The sequence below is a fragment of the Crocodylus siamensis genome, chromosome 3, assembly GCF_052110815.1.
Source record: "Crocodylus siamensis isolate JL-2025a chromosome 3, ASM5211081v1, whole genome shotgun sequence".
NCBI lineage: Eukaryota > Metazoa > Chordata > Crocodylia > Crocodylidae > Crocodylus > Crocodylus siamensis.
Window position 1 is genome coordinate 119440221 of NC_143397.1, and position 24255 is coordinate 119464475.

Genomic DNA, 24255 nt, shown 5'->3' on the forward strand with positions numbered 1-24255 from the left:
TTTATTTAAAAAAAATGCATACTTCAAACTCTTTAATTCCTTTCATGCTGCCTAGACAGAGGACCCCAGAGTATGACTTTTTCCAACGACAAACTTCAGCTTTTTGCTAAAATTACCTAAAAATAAATTTTAAAAGATACCAAAAGTATAATTATTAAGAAAACCTACCCCTCCTTTTCAGGAGAAAAGGTACACACTATTCCTGGTGTGCTCCTTGCCCCAAATATTTGAAGTTAGACTTAAATATTTGAAGTTAGACCTATTCTGCTTAAGAGCACTGCAACCCCCAGGAGAATGCAAGGTCTGGCACGCCTTCACAGCCAGTCAGCAAGGAACGTCCACTGAAACTTTAGACTGGGGCAGGCAAAGCGGGCCGGATTTGGCCCACCAGGCACTTACATCCAGCCTGTGGTGACCCCCCCAGCGAATTGTGCCCTGCCTAGCTCTTCTGCCCCGAGGGTGGGAGCAAGGCACCTACACATGCCTCCAACATATCCTATTATGCCTTGCTCCCCCCTCATGGGCAGAAAGGTCAGCCCCACCAGCACAGGCCAGGGCTGCTGCTGCAGGCTTCCCCAGAGTCCAGCTCCCTCTGAGCAGCAGGCAGAGAAGCCGGAGCACGGAGCGTGGGGCTGGGTACAGCGCGGAGCCCACACCCTGAGCAGCAGCAGCATGGAGCTTTGATGGGCAGGATGTGTATGTGTGTGTGTGGAGGGGGGAGGACACCACACACACACTCCAGCCCATGGCGCACACCCCTGGCAGGCAGTGGGAGCAGCAGCAGCAAGGGAGGGCGCTCTGATTGGCACTGCTGCTTGGCTCTGGCCAGCGCTGCAAGGAGTGCAGCCCCCGCCAGGCTGTTTGTTTCCCCAGGGCTCCCGGCACTCGTGGGTCACACGAAGGAAGCCCCAGGCACTGGAGCTGGCTGGGGCGGGGAAAGCAGCCAGCTCTAGCACCTGGGGCTTTCCTCCAGCGCCCAGCGAGTGCAGGGAGTACCAGGGAAGCAAATGGCCTGGCAGGGCCTGCAGTCTTTGCTGTGATGTGCAGTGTTGCCCAGAGCCAGGCACCAGCACCCCCACCTGCTCCTGTGCCATGGGGGGAGCATGTGGAGGGGTCCCCACACCCCTTCCACCCTACCTCACACCCCATAGACACCCCCCTGCCCCGCAGTGCTGCCTGTCCTAACTGCAGGAGGACAGGGTGTTCAAGAGACACCCACCCACACCCCACAACTGCCACACAACTGCCACACAACCCCCCAACATACCCTATGCTCCCCATATGGCCATACCCCCTCAAACTTCCACATGCACTCACCATACACCCCTCCACCGTAAACACACACACCTGCACCACATATACCCCCACACACCCCACAATATAAAATACTAAAAAAAATTAATTTTGCATTATTATGCAATCACCTCTATATACAGTACACAAACACAAATCATGACAAAAATATTTTTTGTAATAAAATTAAAATATGTTATAGTAGGTGTTTGACTACTAGTGTACAATTTGTTGTTTTCTGGTTCTAAGATGGCAACCCCTCTCCCAAAAGGAGTATTTCGGGGAGAGGGGGAAGGGGAGGGACTTCGGGTGGCAAAGATCAGGGGTGAAGAGTGGGACTTCCAGTCCCAAGACGGTGGGGCACCTGTCAAGGGGGTGGGGCTACCCATGCGGCTCTCAACAGCTCAACCTCATTCACTGACCTGTTGGGGACTGTTGTTCAGTCCACCTGAAATAATTGCCTGCCCCTGATTCGACCTTCTCATTGCATGGATTCTCCAAGAGCCAACTATTTCCAGTTTAAGCCAACCTCCATTGCACAAGCACTGCTTACTAAGAAGTCAAATTCCAAAAAAAAGTATCATGCCCAACGACAAAGAAATCAGACCTCTCCCCAGAATAAGACTCCAAGACCCAGCTGTTCTGAGTTGCTGCCAAACCTCACTTGGCTCCAACAAGGTTGTAAAATACCGGAGTCATCGGTGCTAATGTCTAGTTTCTAAGAACAAAGCAGGTTTTCCTGGAACTTTGTTCCATTTCCACTAGTCGTGGGCTACTTGTTATATATCTATGCATCTCTTCTTCTCTCTCACATCTATTCATGTGCATCTCTGCTGATGCAGGAAAATTCATAATGCTCATGTATTTAGGAAGTCAAGCCTTTTTCCACTGTGACACTATGTTGAATACAGGTTTATTACCTCTTTATTTAACTGAGAACTATTCTGCTCATCCTTTAACTCAAGGGTGATTAACCTGTGCCACAAACGGCACAGGAAGCTGCTGTGATGCATGTGAGCCCCATTCCAGCACCCTAAGGCACCATCTCTATTGGGTATATCTCAGGACAGGGGCAGGGAATCAGTGTAGCACTAGAGGAGGGTCAGGGCTCACTTGTGGTATGCCAGCTAAAAAAGTTGGCTACCACTGCTTTAGCTGCACTCCTAGCTAGTCTCACATGAGTGGGAATGTGCAGAATTCTTCAGAGAAGAGAACTTACACTTAAGTGTAAATGGTTCTTTAAAGGACAGCTTCTGCATATGGGTACTCTCTCTCATTACACAAAGATGTTACACATCTTTAGATGTCCTGGTTGTGAAGAAATAAACTCCCTACTCTAGATCTAAATTCCCATTCACTTTGTGCCCTACCAGCCTGTTTGTGCCAGCCCAATCAGTTTGGAAGACTGAAGGTGCTTTTGATTCACAGAAGTTTAGGGCTGGATGGGACCTCATGAGGTCATCGGGTCCAGCCCCCTTGCTGGGTTCAAATAACCCCAGAAAGGTCCAGCCTCCTTTTGAAGATCTCCAGGTGGGGTGTCTGTGCCACCCCCGCTGGGAGTCTGTTCCAGAGTCTGGTCTCACGAAATTGTGAAGAAGTTTTTCCTTATATCCAGTCTGAAACCTTCTTCTAGGAGTTTATGACCATTGCTCCTGGTTTTCCCCTGGGGTGCTTTGGTGAACAGTTGTTTGCCTAGCCCCTGCTGCTCTCCCTTGTTATATCTGTAAGCTGCCACCAAATCCCCCCGACCTCTTCTCTTTTATAGGCTGAACAGTCCCATATCTGTCAGCCTTTCCTTGTATGGTTTGCTTTCCAGGCCTCTAATGCCACGAGTGGTTTGTGATCATGAGTTCAGCAATGCAGGATCACCCCAAATTACTAGTAAATGCTCTTTCTAAGGTAAATTAGTTCTATCAAAATACATTTTATGCTCTCTTCTTATTGATAAATGTGTACATGATCCAAAAGCATGATTTTGCACCTTCTCCCCCCTGCTCTCCCTCCTCCTCCTGCCCCCACCAAGGAAAGATGCATTGCAACAGACATAAATGTAGTTTTAGGTAAGTGCTATAAAAGACACAGAACTAAGTACTGATTATGAATGGTCAGGACATTTTTAACAAACATTATTTCTCAGAAAAAACTGATTTGTCAACATCAAAACTTTTTGTGGGAAAGATGTCAGAGGTTTAAGTTCAAGCCCCCAGTGCACTGCTTTAAATTATTTATATCAATTAAAACAGTTTCAACAGGAAAGAGAGCAAAAGAATGGCTATTTTGGGTTTTCTTGTGGAAAGCTCAGATAGGTCTCCATTTTGTTCTGACACAGAAAGGAAAATTTCTGAAATCACAAAACAGTTCTTCAGGACAAGCAAAACTGTCTCCTACTCAGCAATAACAATAACACTTTAACACCTCATCATGAACAGCAAAGGATATATTCAAATTTTCATCAATTCTCTAATAATGTACACACAGAGAGATGTAATATTACTGGGCTGCCATTGGTTTAATGAACTCACAGCATTTTCATTTCTTAGGTGTCTAGTTTCTATATGCTAGAATTTAGGCCAACTTTCCTCATTAGAGGTGATCCACCTGAAACTTGGAGATTGAAAAGGGAGAGTGTTTTGCTACCTAGAATATGGAATTTTCCCAGTAATCTCATCTTTAGATGCTGATTGTCTCTTATATCAAAGAGAATGTCATTTAAAAAAAATATAAAAATATTACAGCAAACGATGCAAATTAAAGTGCTCCTGAACAGATCTCCTTGGTAAGGGAAAGAAAGGAAAAATATACTGTTTAACTACAGTTTCCTCTTATAAAAGGTCTGTTCCTGCAAGCCCTGTGTTTGGTATTCCCACTGGTTTAGCTATGAGCTCTCTCAAGCCCCCTCTGTATGCAGATTCTAAGGGGAATTTTTAATGTATATAAGAAATTATGTTTAGCCTCTTAGACCTAAAATTAAGCTGCCGATTGCAAAATGCAAAAATTCTCTGAATTAGAAAATAAGCCACCATGTACAATTTAATGGAAGACAAATATTTGCCATACTACATCATAACATTTGTGTGTGTTTGAGAGTCTCTTTCCTTCATTTTAGTCCTTATTCACTTAGGGCCAGATTCAAAGCGCATTGGAGTCTATGAAAAGTCTCTCACTGACTTCAGTGGCTCTGCACATCCTGAGTTTAAATTAAGCACTGGTTTCAGTAGAAGTCTGCCTTTGACTCCGAAGGGACTTTCCCAGTTGTCCCCAAGCAGGAATGACAGATCAGAATATTAACACAAACATTACTTTGTGTCACAAAAAAGATGAACAGCCAATGCCCAAATGTAAAATACCTAGAAAAATCAACACACAACTCAACAGGAAAATGCAACAATTATGCCCCAACAGTTTGTAAAACTTTGCCTTTAATCTTGTCACATCACGCACAAGCAACAAGCAAACAGAAATGCAACAGCCGATCCCCATTTTGCCCTGGTAGTGACTGTAAGCTCTTCTCTCCTCCATTTTATTTCTTCATTTTTTTGGCTAAAGATGGTCTCTCCACAGGATCTTACCAATCTCTTTGAAAGGAAAATTAGCCAAACATGACCTTCTGCTCCTCCTGGTTTATCTTCCCTCCCTCTATTCCTACACCCTAGTCACAGAACCAAGCTTCTTCCTGTTTGCTGTCTCTAAATATTTTGGTTTTCCCAGTAACCTCTCCCCTGATCTCTCTTGTACTCCCTCTCAGCTCCTCCCTATATCTTTCTTAGTCTGTCTCTATCCTCAGACCAACAAATAAGCATTAGCATCCCCATCTTAAAAAAACCCACACCTCACCTATAATGTCACCTTAAAAGAACTCACTTACCCCTCCAACTACCTTCTCATCTCCCTTCCATCTCTACTCTCTTTAAAAGAGCTATTTAAAATCATTGTTTGGAGTTCCTCCTTCAATTGTCACAGACTCTTTTCAATTTAGCTTCTGCACCTTACACAGAAACTGCTCTCCTCAAAAGTCTCCACTATTTTCTAGCCAAAGCTCAGAATCAGCACCTTGTCCTTATCCCTTCTGACTTTCTAATCTGCCTTTGAACTCCTCTTCTTGAACTCATGTTCTCTCTTCACTAGTGTGCCTCTGTCCTCTCTAGCATCATCTTCTAGCTCTCTCAGGATCCTTCTTATTCCTCTCCAGCTTTCTGTGGCAATTCCACAAGGCTCTGTCCTTGTTCACTTTCTCTTCTTTTTATCTCATCTCTGGATAATCTCATTGACCAGCACAATTTCCACTATCATCACTACCTGGATGGCTCACAGCTCTCTCTCCCCACTCCAGGTCTGCATCCTTCAGTCCAACCCAGAATAACCATCCACTCACTCACTACAGATAAAGCAGATCTCGAAGTTTTTCTTCCAAGGCATTCCTGTTACCCTTCTTCTCCACCACTGTGGACCATAAGTCCATCCTGCCTGTCACTCAGCACCATAACCTAAGTATCATTTTTACTCAGATCTCTTTCTGTGTCCTCACGTCACAGCTGAAAAAGTGTTACTGATTCTTTCTTCACAACATTCCCAAGCCATATCATTCTATATCTGTCCATGCAACTGTAACTTCTGCCCAGGCTCTCACATCATGTCATTTATATTACCTTGCTTTCCCGTCCCTTTGACAAATGCAATTGTGCCTGCTCACATCCATTCAAGACAATGCTACAAAGATAATGTCCAGACCACATCATGCCTTATATGCATCAAACAAAAAATACTGGTCTTGATAATCGTGACCTTGCTGGCCTGCCCGTACCCTCTTATTCAACTCTCATTCACCACTGAGGCTGACACCAACCTCAACAGACCCACAGCATCAGTCTTTGTCACCCACTTGTTAAATCTGTAAATGAGTAACTGTGCTTTATCCTAGGCTGGTCCTCATGTAGAGATCCTCCATAAGCATTCATAAAACTAACTTGTTATTTATTTTTTAAGTCTTTCTTAGAAGTCAAGATTTTTATTGTTGCCAAGGAGAGGAGAGCGCTGTCAGGTAACTGTGCAATTGTTTCACTGTACACTTCCTTATCTGTCTGCTCATATCTATTACTGCTCCACCCCCTTTGATATAAGAAACAATCAGCATCTAAAGATGAGATTACTGGGAAAATTCCATTTTCTAGGTATCAAAACACTTCTTTTAACTTCATTTTAAGTTATTTGAGGCAAGTTCTTTTTGTTCTGTAGTTGTGCTAGGCTATAGGATCACAGTCTTCCTCAATGATATTACATTATCCAGTTGGCTAAACTTTTTGATGAAGCACCCTCCAGTAAAAACTTATTACTACTACTGCATGTTTGTGGGAGGAAGTTGCATCAAAAAAGAATATTAAACAGGAAGGGGCAGATCTGCAGAAAGCCTTGAAATTAGTGACCAGGAATTTAATGCAAGAAAAGCTGGAGAACCAGCATAAAGCTGCAAAGAGAAGTAACAATATGATAAATTCAACAGATTTGCTGAGGATTTTATATGTTGAAACTCAATTAAGTTGTTTTTTTAAATTAAGACTTATGAATGGTACTAGGCAGACTTATTTCACATAATGACAAATCAAATCTTTCTACCCTAAAGTGTTTGGGATATATTCAATATGTGTCCTCTTGGGACCAGCACACTCATGACCTTGAAAGAAATAGATGAAAAAAGCATTAAAAAAATGAAGAATATACATTTAAAAAAGCCAGTATTTTAAATTTTACTTTCTTATCCTATAATAGGATCATGGCCTTTAAGTGCACATTAGCTCTATTACTGAAACTATTAATTTCACTACTATTAGTGAATTACAGTTTGCTTATTTTTCTTAGGGCTTTTCACTGCTATCCAACACTTACAGTCTCAGCACCTTCAACATCAAATCAAATTGATAGCAATAAAGCAATCCCTAGACTTTTTTTCTGTTTCACTTGCACACATTATAGAATATTTTTCTTTATTCCAGTAAAGACACTCAAGAACTCTATCCACCCAGTTGTTTTCTGCTTAATCAGTTTTCACTCATAGAACAGATTCAGGTCACTTAGGCAGTATGGTTTGTGTGATTAATGACTCTTAAATATGTCTTCCAAGACCAAGCGCTACATTTATGCTTGTGCTCCATACCTCTGAACACTTCCCCTGATTAGGTGAAAGTATAAACATGAGTGTCGGGGGAAGTACATTTTATAGAATCTTCACACTCATCAAAATGCTCCTTCCCCAGGCCTGGGGGTGAAAAGTGGGGTTGAGGGCTCCTTTTCAATGGGCTGGGCAACAATACTTTGCCAGAGGTTAAGGTGGCAAAGTACAGGTAATTTTCAATGCAAGCCACATTGTGATGTTGTTTGGGAAGAGGCCATCCGTGATTTTTTGGGGGAAAGGAAGTAGCTATCTGTACTTTAGATAGCCTTTTAAATCTCCATTCCATCCTCTATGGTGAACACCATGACAGCAACCTTGGGATATGGAAAAATGCAGGTAGAATGGGCAGAGATGGGAGCAGTTTGGTAATGGAAGTTCAGGTTTTGCAATATGGGATGCAAAACTGAGATGGAAGGAGTGGCACAGTATGAGGAAGAAGAGGAGACAAGGGGAATGAGAAGGTAGGGATGTGTATGTACAGAGGGAAGATCTATAAAGGCATGAATTTGACAGTCTTTACGAAGTTGCCTTCCCACGCAGTCATCCCCTCCTGGTGGACTATACCAAAGAGCTTGTCACCTTCTGTGGCTGTTTAAACTTTAATTTGTTCCACATCTCAAATTCCTCGCTGCTCCTAGGAGGAAGGGCAGTCACATGCAGGGTGAAGAAAGTTGAATTTTAATTGCTTTAAGAGTTATTGGGCAAGAATACAAGCACCTATGACTATCATCAGACTGAGGTATCAGAAAGAGACTATAACTAAATAATCCAAAAAGGATCATTAGCAACAGGTTAGAGAGGTATCCACAATAATTTCCTTGAGGCTTGAAGAAGGGTGGCTTAAGCCACTGGCAATTCCTTTCAAGGCTAGGAAGACAGATAACAATATTCCCTGTGTGCTGCTACTACATAGCTGTTCAAGGAACAAACAAGGTAATATTTAAAGCCAAGGAACTAAACACATACTAAAAACTAAGCCTTTTTGACATAAAATCTCCCTCCAAATACTGAATTACTTACGGTATGCGCTGACATGAACAAATAGCAAAAGTCAAAACAGGCATGCTTACCTCTTTGAAAACAAATTTCTGGTTTTCAGGAATGTTTTGTGTGTTGTCTTGACACAAGTGCATTGTCAAATAGTCTGTTCCTGACTCAACTGCAGCACAGGTTTCAGGCTGCCGGGTATTATAACGTATTTCATTATGAGATGTGTATTCAAAAAACTGTAAACCCAAGAGAAGAAATAATGGACAACAATTTTACTTGTGAAGTATATAAACCAAAAAGCATTTTATTAGGATAAAGTACATGGTGAAAATAGGTTTCCACCTATCAACATACAAATAAAGTTCACTCAGAGTTGCTGCTGTAGAGAGAAATTCTGATGACAGTTTTTGTTACAGGAGCCTTAACTGTTACCAACTGCCTAATTTTTAAGGAAAAAAAAATCAGTCCTACAGTAGCACTGTCAGCATACAATATGTGTTTCTAGCAGCATGCACAATATGCCAAGTGCTCTATAACCATGCAGGAAAATATGGTTCCTTAAAGTGAAGAACTTAAAATCACTTCAGATTGTAAAAATCATTGCATTTTAATCAAAGTCACACAGACTGTTGCTTTCATTTTAGAATGTATCTACTGAAAAGTGCAAATGTTGAGCCCAATCAAAAACATACATCTAATTCAAATTTATAAAACATGCTTCTCAATATATGAACTTCTAAGATATTGTTCTCAGCAAAGTAGGTAAACTGCTTTTCAATATGTTCAAGCCTTTAGTAAAAGCAGTTTAATGGGTTGGCTTATCATACAATATTCTCCAATGGAGTTTTGAGTGGGTTCTTGAGCATCTCAGATTCTGTGCCAACTAACACTGAAAACAGTGTAATGATAATGACAGGGGTACCAGAAATCTGCCAGGATACTAGACCTTCCCTAGAATTACTGTGATATTTATCATGGATTTTTGCCCAACTCTGGAATTCAGCAAGGAGGACAGAGGAAGTTTAAAGATTTATCTGTATCTATGACGTTTGTAAATCATTTTAGAAAACTAAAATGTATGCTTAAACCATTTTAGATTACATTTGGTAGATAGGGTAAGACAAGAGTTTTACTCACAACAACAGAATAGAAATATTTGTCTACATTAACAGTAGTATAGTTGTTCCAGTGTTAAAAAAACAGGTTGAATGTCAGTTCAGAACAAACAAAGAACTGTTTGTAACAACAGTTTTAAAAAGTAAGAGGGGGACTTTATGGAGGCAAATCTACCTGAAACAGAATTGCAAAGTGGATCCAAAAGTTAACATTTACAACATTTTCTGAAGTAGAAAAGGGCAAGGTATGTCATTCAAAGGTATGGAAAAAGTACTAAACTGAATGCTGAAGGACCAAATGTTCTAGGTACCCATAAGCTTCCAGAAATGCTACTGCACTTTGCAGTTGTTAACTGGAACTGGTTAGAAAATGGCATTTTCATTTTGTGGGAAATTCTAACTTAAAAAAAATCAGGGTGAATCAGAACAAAAGTTTAAAATTTCTGCAGAATGAAAATTCCAAAATAAGTTGATTCCAAATAATAAAATTACGGCATTTTGCTAAAAGGTCAAACAATAAATAAAATTTGTATTATAATGTTATCAAATATTCTAATATGGAAATAGAACTAATACTGTTTCAAAAGATAGTAATTTTTTTGATGCTGCTGAACTAAGGAATTACCAAGTGTCAATTTCTTGTCAAATTAAGGTTTAGATTTTGACAAAAGTAGACATTCCAAATAGAAAAGCGTTCCACACTTGTTGTAAAGATCTGACAACAGGTTAAGGACACTTTTACCATAAATTTAAGATAGCTGCACATTATTTCAATTATATGACTAACAGAGAAACTAAATAGCTGTAATTGTTAATTTATGGTAAGCACATTGCATTCCCGCACAAAAAGACCCAAATTATATTTTCTGTTTTTTCGGGAACATCTTGCTTTGTTAAGAATATCTACCTCACTGAGGCCTGTGCTAACCTTTGTAGCAAAGAAAGGAGCTAGGTTCTATCCATTTCAGAGGAAGCTTGACAGCCAAGGAGAGGGCTGTGCGAGAGATTGTGCATTATAATATACAACACATTAGCATGTAACATAGCATTAGTGGGAGCTACAGTGAAAGACAAACCTTACCTGGTTTTGTCCCATTCCGTGACATGGGTACAATATGATTCTGTGTCCTGTAACTTCACGGTCATTCGGAGGGTTGTAATCAAAACAATGATTTGCCATTCCTCTATTCTTCAGCTAAGTATGACAAAAAAGATTCTTTAAACCATCAGTGTCAAATACAGTAGATACGCCTGTGTTGCTTCATATCCTTCAGCATGCCCAAGGGGGAAGGAAGAAGCATCCTGTCCTGAGCTGGCTTTACTAAATCAGCGGCCAGCAGCAGAGCCCTGACTAACTTTCCTGAACCACAACCTCACTCCTGGCATTGACTTCAGCAGACTGGACTGGGACTAACTTCACTGGGCAGGTCCAGCCCTGACAGACAAGGATAGCAGGCATTTACTTGGATTGCCAGTATCCAGCTGGATTCACAAGTGAGATTTAGCAGGGTGCATCTGAACAAGAATTTGGGCCTACAGCCAACTTAGTCATTAACGCAACCAAGTAAGAGAATTTGCCACATCAGTCATACATTTTTTTCTGAATTTGTTCATTTTGCTATCTGAAAATTAAAATAGGTGTTTATTGCATTCTCTAAGCAAAAAGCACATTCTTCATATTCTTAAAGATTTTCATCTCTCTCAAGAATGGGGAAGAAACCCCTCCATGGGAACCATAATTCAGGTTTCAGTTCTTAAAACCTTCAAGTGGACAAGATTTTAGACTGTAACTCGAAATACTTTTTATAACAAGAACCCTACACCTCATATTGAACCTGGTCCTTCTTAATGTGATGAAACCGGGCATCACAGTTACAATATAAGATTGAACAATATAATATTTACTTGATTCTAAGATGAGGTTGCCCCCTCCCATTTAATGGGGGAAGGCAACTCCCCATCTGAGAACTGAGTACAATTGTGGAGGGAGGCAGGTGGCTGCTGGGGCTTGGGCTCCAGTCTCTACCTGGGTCATGGCCACAGCTGCAGCTGTCCCTCCTCCTCATCCCTCGCCACCCCCCATGCCTGCTGCTCCCCAGCCTGCCCCGCTCTCTCTCCCCTTACTCTTGCTCTGCACTGGCAGGCTCTGGGCATGCTGCAGCCTGAAGCACTGAGCACAGCCCCCGTCCAGCTGTTTAGCAGTGGTGCACAGCTGGCACAGCTGCTTTGGGAGCTGAGCTGTATAGAACAGGGATAGAGCCTGCCAATACAGAGCAAGCAGGGGGAGGAGGGAGCAAAGCCTGGGAGAGCAAGTGGGGAGCACAGCCTACGGGATGAGTGACAGGACATGGAGCAGAGGCAGAGTGGGAAGTAGGGGGCCCACAGCTGCAGGGGGACAGGCAGGGGGCAGGCCCAAGCAGGGGGCAAGATGCTTGACCTCACCACACCACCTGACCCCCCACTGCCTGTCCCCATGCAGCCACAGGGGGTGATGAATTAAAGATTTAATAATCAGATTCTATACATGGAAAATTATAACAAATTTATAAATTTTCTATATATATAGAATCTAACTGGGGGGCATCTTAAATTCAGGTCCATTTTACAACTGAATAATTACAATATTTTTAAAAAACTGACAACAAACCACTAAGATAAATCAATAAAAGCTTGCAATTTTTTAATTATTCAAGATAAAACTGGACTTGGAAATATATACTGAGGCAGGAAGTCATGATCATTTAAGAGTTACAAGTGTTTTGCAAGGTGCTTCTTCAGCCTGACGAAGGGCATTTGTGCCAGAAATGTTGCCAAGAAGAATTTTGAACTATTTGAGTCGGTCTAATAAAAGATATCGGATTTACCCAAAGAACCTTGTCTTGCATAGCTCTAACCATTCAAAAATGTAAATTTACATGAAACTAAACAAGGTCTATAAACCAACAAAAGCTTAATGCCTACATTACGTTCATATTACCATGTCCCATATTTACAAAGAAGCAATGATTTTGTAAGGTGATATTTATTAGACCTACTGTATACATTTGGAATAGAGTATGACAAGCTTTTGAATGCAAGTCATTCTTTTTTGGGTCATAACATTAAAGATATCAAAATCCATTGCGTACAATGGAAAATACTATCATAATATATTTTAAAATATATCCTTCACTCTTCTGTCAGGCTATATGGTACCATGTAAACAAGTTCAGCCTGTTCCATGGTTGAGTTGCCGGAAACTAACCCAGCACCCCCACCTGGGCTAGCCTGGGTGAGGAGGGTTTGTGGACACCCAGCAGAACTAAAAGCAAGACATGTCAAAGGGAGGATGAGCTCACTGTGAGCTAATGGCCATCCATACTGGGAGAGGAGATGGGCCCACCAGGTCACTCTGCCCGAAGAATCACCAATGATGCAAAGCAACTCAAGTAACCTAGGAGAGTTGTTATAGCATCTAAGATGCCCCAATGGTCCCAGAGGCCTCGGTACTGACATGACTTGATCCTTCATTTGCAACAAAATAGTTCTAGCCTCATATATGGCTCAAACTCTTCTCCAGAAATGCTTGTTATCTGTTTTCATAAGTGCATTAACACAGTTAATTAAGTTAAGACAAACCAAACCAAACAAAAAAAAGTGAATTTTTGATTTCTGTTTCCTATTTGATCAGGTGTCACCCTCATGTTATATTTAAGAGAGATCTGCTTGGTGTGAAGGCAGTTACATTGGACTAATTTCAGCCCTTCTATAAATTACTGTAGTTCAATCAAAGATAAAATAGAAAATTCCATTTATAACACTGGGAAAGAACCATACAAAAAACAGGAGAGTAAAGTGAAGCAAGCTTGAAATGCCATGGACATACAAAAAAGAATGAACATTTCTGCACAATGTTCATACCCTACATAAGCAATTATCAAATTAAAGTTATTCGGACTTATAAAAGTTAATCACCCCTCTGAAATAATACACTGTTAATCCTACTTTTAGTCTTGTCTTCAGAACTGATGGCACTATTCATTATCATGTTTAGCATTCAAATTGTGTTGCCAGGAATTGAATCTAAGTGGAAGAGATCACCTTAGTCAGGTACTCGTCCCTGCCATCACTCACTCAGACAGTCTGAGGTCTTCACTTCCATTCCAAGCAAAGCAATCCCTAAGGGCATGTTGATGTGGCCACCTTCACAGACTTGGGACTGACACTGAAAAAAGAGTCACACCCCCTCACTCTTATTGGTGGGCTCTGATACACTCAAGTAAGACAAATGGACTTCCAGGGGTAGTGCTCAAGCTTGTGAATGGGCAGCTGCTCCAGAGCTCTTGATCTGCCTACTTGCTGATCTCTGGTATGCCACAGCAGGAGTGGACAGGGAATATTTTATTGGCAACCATCTCATCATTGAGTGACATTCCCCTAAGAATCCCCTAAGACACTTGATATGTGTAATATCTATTCTGTACACATGCTCTATGAAACATTGCAATGACGGTCTTCCCATCTAAGTTAACACGTGCATTCGAACCCTTCAGCCTGCTAGGTGACACATTATGTTGTGTCTGCGTGAAACTGCAAATTGAAACTTAATAAACTTAATATTTTACAAGGAACTGGATTCATGTTCTAACTTTAAAGAGATGAGTTAACATATTATCCTACCCAGGGTGTATGAGGAAATTCCTTATAATAAACAAGTGTTTATGAACCCGTGAACAACGAGACATGAAATAAAGGCACCCTTCAGAATGTGGGTTCTCTGAACAGCATAATTTTAAATAACCTTTTATCTTAGAAGAGAGGCAAGAATTTCTTATGATGATATCTTTTATTGGACCAATTGTACAGCTGGGATAGAGTTAGACAAGCTTTTGAATACAAGACATTCTTCTTTCATTTTAAAGTAACAATAACACCACTGCTGCATACACACATAAGACTGTATGTACTTGTATGCTATACAATATTAACTGAAAGGGCTGGGCCAGATGGTCCTCAAGATTTCTTCCAACCCTATAATTCTACTCAAACTTCAGTTCAGATTAATATATATCACACTGCGCCTGTTCCTATGATGCATCACAAAACATTCTCTGATGTGTGTGTCCCATGCGCAGGTGCCTCTGCTGTGCAGACATACTTCTAAACGTGTAGAGCCAATATTTCAGTCTGGCTCTAAGTTGGCCTCTTATTTTGTGAATTTAGACATAAACCAATTTCACTTGATATCCCCAATGTAGGCCTTTTAAAGGCTAAAGAACCTGATTCTGGGATACAAAAGGGGACCAAACATCTCAAAGAACTGATCTGTACCTGCATCCTTACATTGCAGACAAAATGAATGATGTGAAAATCTAGTCCTGAGATCATTCATGCGTAAAATTACCAGTGCCCTGTCCAAAACTGGAACAGATGTGAAAAGGGTTGTGAAAACTCCATTTCCTTGCATTAAATTAACATGAGACAAATTTGCTTAGCTCAAGTTCTCTTTGGCTGACAAAAGCAATGTCATAATGTTCACTGAGTTAATATTTTAGGACCAGATCCAACAAGATACCAAGAGCCCCAAATTCTTTTCTTTGATCTGACACTTATTTTTCCCCAAAATATATAAAGTTAAACCATGCAAAACAAACAGTTTAACAGACACCGAGCACAGAATTTTAAGTACTTTTCAACTTACCTTAACATTTTAGTAGAATGCTGCATTAGAAAAATAAAAAGAAAATGTTTGTTCTACTCATGAAGAATTTAGTGCAAACCACAAAAAATACCCATAATCCTATCCATGCAGAATTTCTCACTGTTTCTTTCTCTACATAAACTTTTGTCTCTCTTGCTGCAAATTTGCTAATAACAATTAGTCACCATTCTTTTGAAGGCTGGCACCAGTGATAAACTACAATTGTTGCAATGTCCAGAAATATTCAAGACCATTTCAAACCAGAAGGACAATTAGGGTGGGATTTTCAAAAACTGTTCATCATTGGCTCACTGACACCAATGACATCAGAGTTGGACAATCAACAATTAGTGCTTTTGAAATTTTCCCTTCTAAATAATGACAGGCTTGCCTGGGCTATTATAAATGATTTTGCTGTCACCTTCAGCCATTTGAGATTTGACTTGGGCTGAGCATTTCAAAGCAGACATCTAAGTTTGTCCCTCTGTGCCAGTGGTTTTCACGTGGGCGTCTGCTCGCAAGCTTCAGAAGGTTCACCAGCACACAAGTATCCGGGTGAGCTGCCCGAAGCCCTACAGCCAGGAAGGACTAGCCTATTCCCAGCTGGGGTGTCACGGGGCAGGGTGGGGCAAGGCTCAGGACACACAGCACTGTATGTCCAGCGGGAAGGGGGCACTTGGGGGATTGGCTGTGTATGTGGATTTGTTGGCCCACAGCTGCTGGCAGCGCAGGCTAGGGCCAGGGGTAGGGGGAACGCTTCCTCAAGGCTGTGAGCAGCTTCAAGTTCAAAGCCAGGGCAGGAGAGGAGGGTGCTGCTCCCTAACCAGCATCCTGCTTTGGCCGGAAGCTCCCTGTGCCACTCGCCCCCTCAGGCCAGGCCCCCACCTCTTGCTGGATCCTTGACAGCTGCCTGAGGCCGGCTGGGCTGTCTCTATGCCCGGCCCTGGCCTCAAGATAGAGATGGAAGGAGGCCGCACACAGGGCTCCCGGGGAGGGCACTCACTGTACAGGTCTTGTGGTGCAGCACCGCAAGCCACTGCTCCAGTGCTGTGAGGCCTGGGCCAAGCCCGAGCTTGTCCTTGCGAGCGCTGCCACCGCTGACTTGGGTCCAGCACAGAGCCCAGCCTCTCAGCTGCTCCAGGAGCCAGGTGCTGGTAAGCAGTGGGGCCCTTCACCAGCAGGCAGCTGCTGCCATGAGTCTGGGGCTCGGGGCAGCAGGTACGAAGCCTCTAGTGCCCCTCACCACAATGCCACCTGCTCCAGCTGGACTAGGAGGCAGCCCTGGGATGCTACAAAGCTGCCTGGCTCTCTGGTGCCCAGGACACCAGCAAGCAGCAGGGGAAGAGTGGGGAAACAAAGCCACAGCCCCTGTACCTGCCTGCAGCCCTGCTCTTCTCATCCCAGGGATGTGGTAATTGTAGCTGAGAGCAGCTTTGCCTAGGAGTGGCAGGGATAAGTGGGATTAACACACCCATGTGGCATGAAGCTGTACATGCCTCGGCAGTTTGTGGGTGGCTTAGGGAAACCATTTCACTGCATCAGGTAACCCAGCAGTTGTTGGCCTGCTGCATACCTGTGGCTGCCTTGGGGATGAGGGCTTTAAAAGGAAAACAGTACTAAATATATCCACTTTTCCTCCTAGACTGGGTGTGTTTTTAATCACCGAATCCTCGGCTGTACAGAGAGGCCTGTGTACAGATGAAGAGGTTGGACAAGCAAAGTAAACCTCTGCCTAAGATCTGTTAGGGGAAAGCATGCGTATCTCCCACTGGTTTGTATGCATGTATCAATCTCCACCAGTGTAAGCACAGAATGAACCATTTCAGATGGTCTTAGCTTTGCTAAAGGCTTAGCTTACTTTTTTTGCAACCCTAGTGGACACATGCCAGGTATCACTTTGCATAATTTAGTCCTTTTGGCATCCTTGGTTTTAGCAGCATTGATTTTAATTTTCCTTTTGCACTTTTATTGAAAAGAACAGATGTTGCACACGTGCATGGCTGTATTTGCACAGTGATATTCAGCTTGCAAATTCAAAACACTCAAAAGTTAGGAGACGCCAAAGCTATGTTTGCCAGTACAACGTTAATACACAGCTGTTGTGTGCCTGTGAATTAGGTTGCACTCTGTAACTACACAAATACATACTTTTTTTCCCCAAAGAACACCTAGCCCTTATTAAAGGACTCCTTGTCTCAGTTGATTGTCAGTTTTTGTATCTATATTAGCCTTTTCTTTTTATAATATGCACTGTATGTGTAACTATCAATTTAATCTACGCGGTATGCAGAAAAACAGTTGCTGTGGCACAGGTGGGTCATGGAGTTTTTATAGCAGGCTCTGGGGGGCAGAAGGAAAAGGTTGAGAACCCCTGCTCTATGCAACACTGTACTCCAGGGCCTGCTAGTTGAAGGCTCAGGCACATAAAACAAAATACCATGATGTAAATAATGGTGAGGATTAACCACACAATAGCTACTCCACGGGAACTGTCCATGTGCTGCAGGCAGTGAATGAAAGCTTCCTCACGGGACATGCTCTCGCAGACTCACCGTTAACCACTGGGTGACAGCATGTACATGGGCAACCACCAAGGAACAGCTGATGCACTGTAAATCCCTACTCTTGTTTGCCTGACAGGAATTTGCTTAGGTACCTATACTCAAAGTTTCAAAGCCAAGTGCATAACATCTTGGCATTTCTATTTGTATATTTTTTCTTTCCAGAGAAACTTGCTGTTTCTGAACTTCGGAATACTTGACCAAGTAACATATATAGCATTCCATTTTCCACCTCTTCCTCCTCCAAAAAAAGAAGGAAATCAATTCTATTTTGTATAACTGCAACCTATGCAACAGCAAAGGACTTGAACCATAAAACTCAACTAACTGCAAGCAGGAACATTAACCTTGCTAACATTTCAGTCAATGCACAAGCCTGAGCAGAATTCTGCTTACTCCTCCTACGTCAGCTCTGCAGGGCTAAAGACAAGTAAAAACCCTTTTTTCTCTCTGAAGTAAACAGATATAAATCTGAATATACACAGGTAGCCAATCTATTGGATAAGTGTATGCCACTTTTACATGGGCTCTTCTCAAAAGATGTGACCAACATCCTCACTTACATTACTGTAACTTTGAAACAGCAACATTAAAATAAAGATTAATTGCCCAACAGTGCTGCTTACCTGCAGCTCAAGTCCCTGCAATAAATCACTGGTACCAGCCACACTCTTGGGAAATTCCTGCACTTTTCAACAAGGCCGGGACCCTCTAGAAAGGCAAAAGCCACTGGATGCTCCATCCCAGATTACACAGACATGCAATACTACAGACTTCAGTCCCTTCTGTTTCTTTTAAAACTGATACTAGGTTTTGCAAGCAGTGAGGGAGAGGTGACAGCTATAAAGAAAGTAGAAGAGGGGATGCTCTGCTAATGACTTGACTGGAGTTCTGCATTCTTGAATTGGACAACAGACCTCAAAGTCTAATAACCAATAAAGCTATGTAAAGTAGGGCCTGAGTGCCAAATTGCCACTGTGCAAGTTCCTCTGATAGAGGAACTGTGGTCAGCGTGCACCTTTGGAAGAAGCCTCAGAGCTAATAAAATGTACCTTGGCAGTTTCAAGGACTTGTAATAATTTTTAGTACTGTATTTCTCAACTCATTTAGCTTTGGGCTGGAAGATCATCTCTCCTTAAGGCCAGTCACTACAAACTGCAAGTTATCTGGATAATTTAAAATTATACATGCGTGCCCCCCCACCAACACACACACATTCCTAAGGCATGTACCTTGGATTTTCCTGGCAAGGCACATGGTTTGAAAAAGGGCATCAAGTAACATGTGACCCAATTCAAATTTACAGTGAGAATGATACCTAAACATTGTGGAAGACTGAAAAGAGAACTGGGCATTAGAGGGGTCCCAATGACAACTAGTGGCAATCTGATGGATGCTTTTGCTGCAACCAAAGCAGTCTTTAAGAATACACAACAAAGAACAGAGTCAGTCTAATGACCATAATGGGCTTGTGTCAACGTAACTGGTTTATATGCTAGTGTGAATGTTGGAGGGACTAGTTAAGCCTTGCATTGGATCAAAATACGCTGCAATTTCTAAGCAAGATAGCAAGCAAAGTGGTAAGGACTTTTTTAGATGCAATGATTCCTCTGAGACAATCTAAAGAGAATCTGATATAAATAATATGTTTTTCTGTGCTCTTGTACAGAAACATTTCATTTCATTTGAGATTTTCTGCTCAAAGTCTGTAGACTCTTCAGTATCTCTCAAGAAAAGGCCAGTCAGTGCCTTTGCTCCAAATGAGCATGGCACCCTGAAGTGCAGGGTCTCCAGCAGGGAGCTGAACTTGATAGCACTTTCAAGGCAGGAATTGAAAAGCTGCAGAGATCTTAGGCAGGCCCCAAACCATGCAGCCCTCTGGGAACCATAAGCACAGGGCTACATCCCCCCCTACTGCCCTCTGGAAAGCATGATGGTCTGGGTACTCTACCACCCACTAGTGGCATTGCAGCATCAGTGTGATCCCAAAAAGGTGACCGTTTTATTTGGAATTGGTCCAAGTATACTGCAGATGCTTCTGTCTAGGGACATTTGTAAACTGGTTTCTGGTTTTCTCTCCAGGCTGCAGCTCTGCTCCTCTAGCTGTGCTGCTCTGCCTCTACTTTTCCCAAGTGTTTCCCATAACACCTGCCTCCCCCAGGGGGGAACAGAACCGGAAAACAAGACACAGAGGGTTTGGCAGGGTTTGGGATCCAAAGAACGAGAATCCTAGTTACAGCAGGGAAGCATGGGTAAATCCTGGCTCTGGCAATGGATGTAGGGGTCTCCTAGCTCAGGCAGTGGCAGCAAGTGTGTGTCTCCAGTCTCCCATAGGGCAGGGTCCCCTGGTCCCAGCAGGAGGGACATTCCAGAGGAGGGAGGCAGGAGAGCACACACTGATAGTCTGCCCTGCTCTCTCTCCCCCTGGGGCATGGGGGGGGGGTGTCAGGGCAATGGCATCAGTACGATGCTGAAGGACTCCGTTGTGCTCTGTATGGCATACAAATGCTAGAAGCAAAGCAACACAGTGTTGCATAGAGCAGGCACTTCTAAACAGCACCTCATTCTAACACACACTGTTTTGGATGGCTTCCAAGAGTATGTCCATCTGTCCTGCTTGGCTTTCGAAGAACCGAAAGGCTTCTGAAAGCTTTGTATGTGACATTCGGCCCCACCCTGGGGGAGGCACATCTGACTATGATGTTATAATGGAAAATTTGGAACTGGCAGCTTTGCTAGCCGCACTCCCTGTAAACCATTCAGGAGTGTCAGTAGACTATGAGGCCTGTCCCTTATGGAACCAGAGGTAATGATCACCGCAGTCCAGAGATGTGGTGGTATACCATATACTTCACAGTCTTCTGGACTCCCTCTCATTGCTCTGTATACTCGTAAATCAATCATGTGTGAACAGCTTTCTAGTGGCAAAGCCCTTGCCCCTCTCTAGGCCCATCTCATGTTGTCATGCTCTGTATGATCAACATCAAACTTTGGCAGCTTCGTAATCATCACGAGTGTGGAGATCTCCTTTTTTACTCCATTTAGTGTACTTTCATCCTCCTACCATCATCAGACATGGACATGACAGTAATCATTGCTATGGACACTTTCCTCACTCTTGGCTCCATTACTCCTAACCGCTTTGAAGAACTGCGTGCTGATCATGCTTACAACCCTGAGACCATCTAGTTTTTGATGCCTGTGATATTTTTTGGAAGTGCAGGGGTGTTTCGTGTCAATTTTCCTTTGTTTCCAGTTTCCAAGGTCTTATGTGAAGATTTTCTACTTTGTATTTCTTTGGGAAGATTTTGCTGATGACCAGAAAAATGGAGTAAAATGCAGATTTACCCATTTGCCAGAAGAAAACACAGATTTATCATTTTAGCAGAGAAACCCACAGATAGTGCAAATTTTCACTGAGCACAGGCTTGCAAAGTTCTAGCCTACAGGGGGCTGAGGGGAGTTGGAGGAGGATGGTCAGGCAGGGAGTACCAAGTGCATGTACATGCACATAGCCCCAGGCACCCTGGAGAGTAGCTCCTGCAGGTAAGTGGGAGAGAAGAGATTGAGGCCCTCATAGGGAGGGAGGGAGCTGGGCAGACCTTGGGCTGCTGCCTAGCTGGGCAGTGCATGAGGCCTGGGGCAGAAATGTGTGGCCACAGGGCCCCAACAGGAAGCAGGACAGGGCCACAGGCAGCTCGTCCAGGGGTCAGGCAGGGTGAAGCTGGATCCTCATTGCTGCATGTGCCCCGGACCGCAGGGGGGGCCTGCACCCTCAGGCTCTGTGTGCAGTGCACCCGTTCCAGGTTTGGGCTCCTGCCCTGCTGTCCTCCTCCAAGGCCTCCGCAGCCCAGCAGGTGCAACCTGGTGTTGCACTGAACAGTGTGGCCATGCAGGAAAACTGCTTGCTGCTGCGTGCTCCACACTACCCTGGCGATGCATCCCCTGCATGCGCAGAGGCGGTGGTGCAGGGTTGTGCCCCTTGCTGCAGCCCTGTGCACAGAGGACACATTGACAGGATAGCATGGAGCTTGTAGTGGCAAGCAGCTTTCCTGCATGGCCACACTGTTCCACGCGCAGCCGGGTTGCACCCACTGGCTGCAGAGGCCCTGCGGGAGGGCAGCAGGGCAGGAGCCCGATGCTACAGCAGGCAATGTGCACCTGTTCCTGCCTCACACATAAATATGGAGGAGTGCAGTTCTCCCCTGGCCCCTGGGAGTGTGTGCAGTCGTGGGGAGCCTGCTCCACCCTCACCCGAGCCGGGGGCTGGGGTGGGGGCAGGCTTCGCTCTGCTGCAGCAACCATTGTCTTCTGCTGGAAGCAGGGGGCTGTGGACCTGAGTCCCTAGCCCCATAGCCCCTCTGGCAGGGCTGGAGTGGCAGAGGGCTGTGGAGGCCTTACATTTTACACACAGTTTTCAGGGTTTTTATCAGAGAATTTGCATTTTTTTTTGATCAGGGGAAACCAGGATGCTGCTGATGACTGCATCCTCATGTTCCTCCTCCTAACTCAGCAGAAACTGCTCAGTTTTCTAAAAGAACTGCATTAAGCAGTTTCCTCATATCTCGTGTTCATTTTTGTCATCTAGAATTAGGCCCAGCATCATCAGAAATGCCTTCTTAGGTGATGAAGATATTAGCTTGGTATTAGCCACTCCTGTTAAATGTTTTTGATACATTGCAAAATGAATTATCACTTTTTAGCCATGTTGAACACTCTTTGGTTAGGCTACTGGAAATACAGACTTCATTTGCCTGGAAATATGGAGTTCTATTGCTTTTCAAACTCATACGGATTTCTTCTTTTTGCAGCTTCTTTAACCCTTAAGGCCTACAGCTGTTTTCTCTCCCTGCTTCTGGGCAAGATGGCTGCTTCCCCATATTTTTCTGCCTGCTGTTCCATTTATCAGCAAGCCTTCATCTTAATAGAGATTATTTTTCTCTGCTTGTCCCTCTTCACCTCTTCTCCAGTCTGATGCAGTATAGTACTTTTCTGAGCTTTATCTGTTTTCCCTTCTCATTTTACAGTTCAACCCTACCAGCTCATTCCATTCTGCAGGTTGCAGAAAACATATTTTCTTTCCACCTCCCTCTTCTGTTTATTAATTTTCCTTTGATCTCAGTTCTCTCCAGAGAAAGGCTACAGCAAATTCTGTCACCATATTGTGTTATGATGAAGGAAGGACAAAGTAGTACAGACAATGGCATGAATTTCAACAGAGGCAAAGTGCTTTACTCAGGATAACCCAGAAGTGATAGAGATAATTGGTACTATATTTCCAGATATACCACAATATCTTAACCTCTTAAGTGCCTGCTCACCAAAGCTGAGGTCAAAAGGAAGATAGAAAAAGAGACCAGTTCAAGTCAAAACAAAGGACAAAGCAGAGAAACAATGGTCTCAAGTTGTAGCAAGGGAAGTTGAGGTTAGATATTAGTAAAAAGTCTCTCACCAGGAGGGTAGTAAAACACTGAAACAGGTTAACCAGAGAGGTGGTGGAATCTCCATCCCTGGAGATTTTTAAGACCCAGCTAAACAACGCCTTGGCTGGGATGATCTAGTTGGGAATGGTCCTGTTTTGAGCAAGGGGTTGGACTAAATGGTCCCCTGAGCCTGAGGTCCCTTCCAGCCCTAATTTTCTATGCTTCAATGATTCTGTGACTGATGGGTAAAATTCTCAGAAGTGCCCAACTCCCCTTTTTTTAAATGAGATAGAAAAATCTGAAAATTTTACTCTAAGCCCAAAGGCAAACAGTAAAAAAAAAAAAAAAAAAAAGAAAATACAAAGCACACAGTGAAAGAGAGTTGGGAAAGCTGTTAGTCAATCTTTTAGGCACCAGATGTCCTTCCTCAGGTCAGGGATCTTCTCCTGGGACACCTGACAAATGTGATAACTATGTTGCTATCCTGCCACTTATTTCTTACAATTTTATATCTTTTATGGCCCTAGTATCACAATATCTACTCAAAAATCCTGACCAAAATGAACAGAATTTCTATGATATAGACACTAGCAGAAAAAAATAACACTTTCAAAGTCTGATTCTGTTCTGATTAGTAACGATACCATGGACTTCCACGCTTATTGTGTTTCAAAGATTTTGGTACAATGTGCACTCATATAAGAAGGTATTTTTTTCTGATTTCCATGTCTGCAAACTCAAAATGAACTCCTTAATAGGTCTGCATCAATGAAACCAAATACAGCTCAGGCAAACCTTTTAAAGTCTTGGTCACTTATGGGTTTAACAGTTTAAATAAGGCTTTAGGAACTTAACTGTAGGCAACCAGGTTAATAGATTTTGCGCATACTAGGAAAAACAATAGCAAAAATACTACTGTTGACATTTACTGTGGCCCTAATGTATAACATGGAAGAATTAAATTTTGCTTAGTGATTCTTACATTGAGCTTAACAATGAAGTAAATTTTAGAAAGCCCTCCAATCTC

General features: G+C 43.0%; 1 protein-coding gene across 1 annotated transcript in view; it reads right to left on the reverse strand.

Moving 5' to 3' along the window:
- GALNT12 (polypeptide N-acetylgalactosaminyltransferase 12) overlaps positions 1 to 24255 on the reverse strand; it is an 83623-nt gene that overhangs the window by 763 nt on the left and 58605 nt on the right. Inside the window, exons 8-9 of the mRNA XM_090039097.1 lie at positions 10646 to 10759; positions 8530 to 8685 (exon numbers count right to left, since the gene is read on the reverse strand). Of these exons, the coding sequence (XP_089895223.1) occupies positions 8530 to 8685; positions 10646 to 10759 (270 nt within the window). The remainder of the gene's footprint in view (positions 1 to 8529; positions 8686 to 10645; positions 10760 to 24255) is intronic.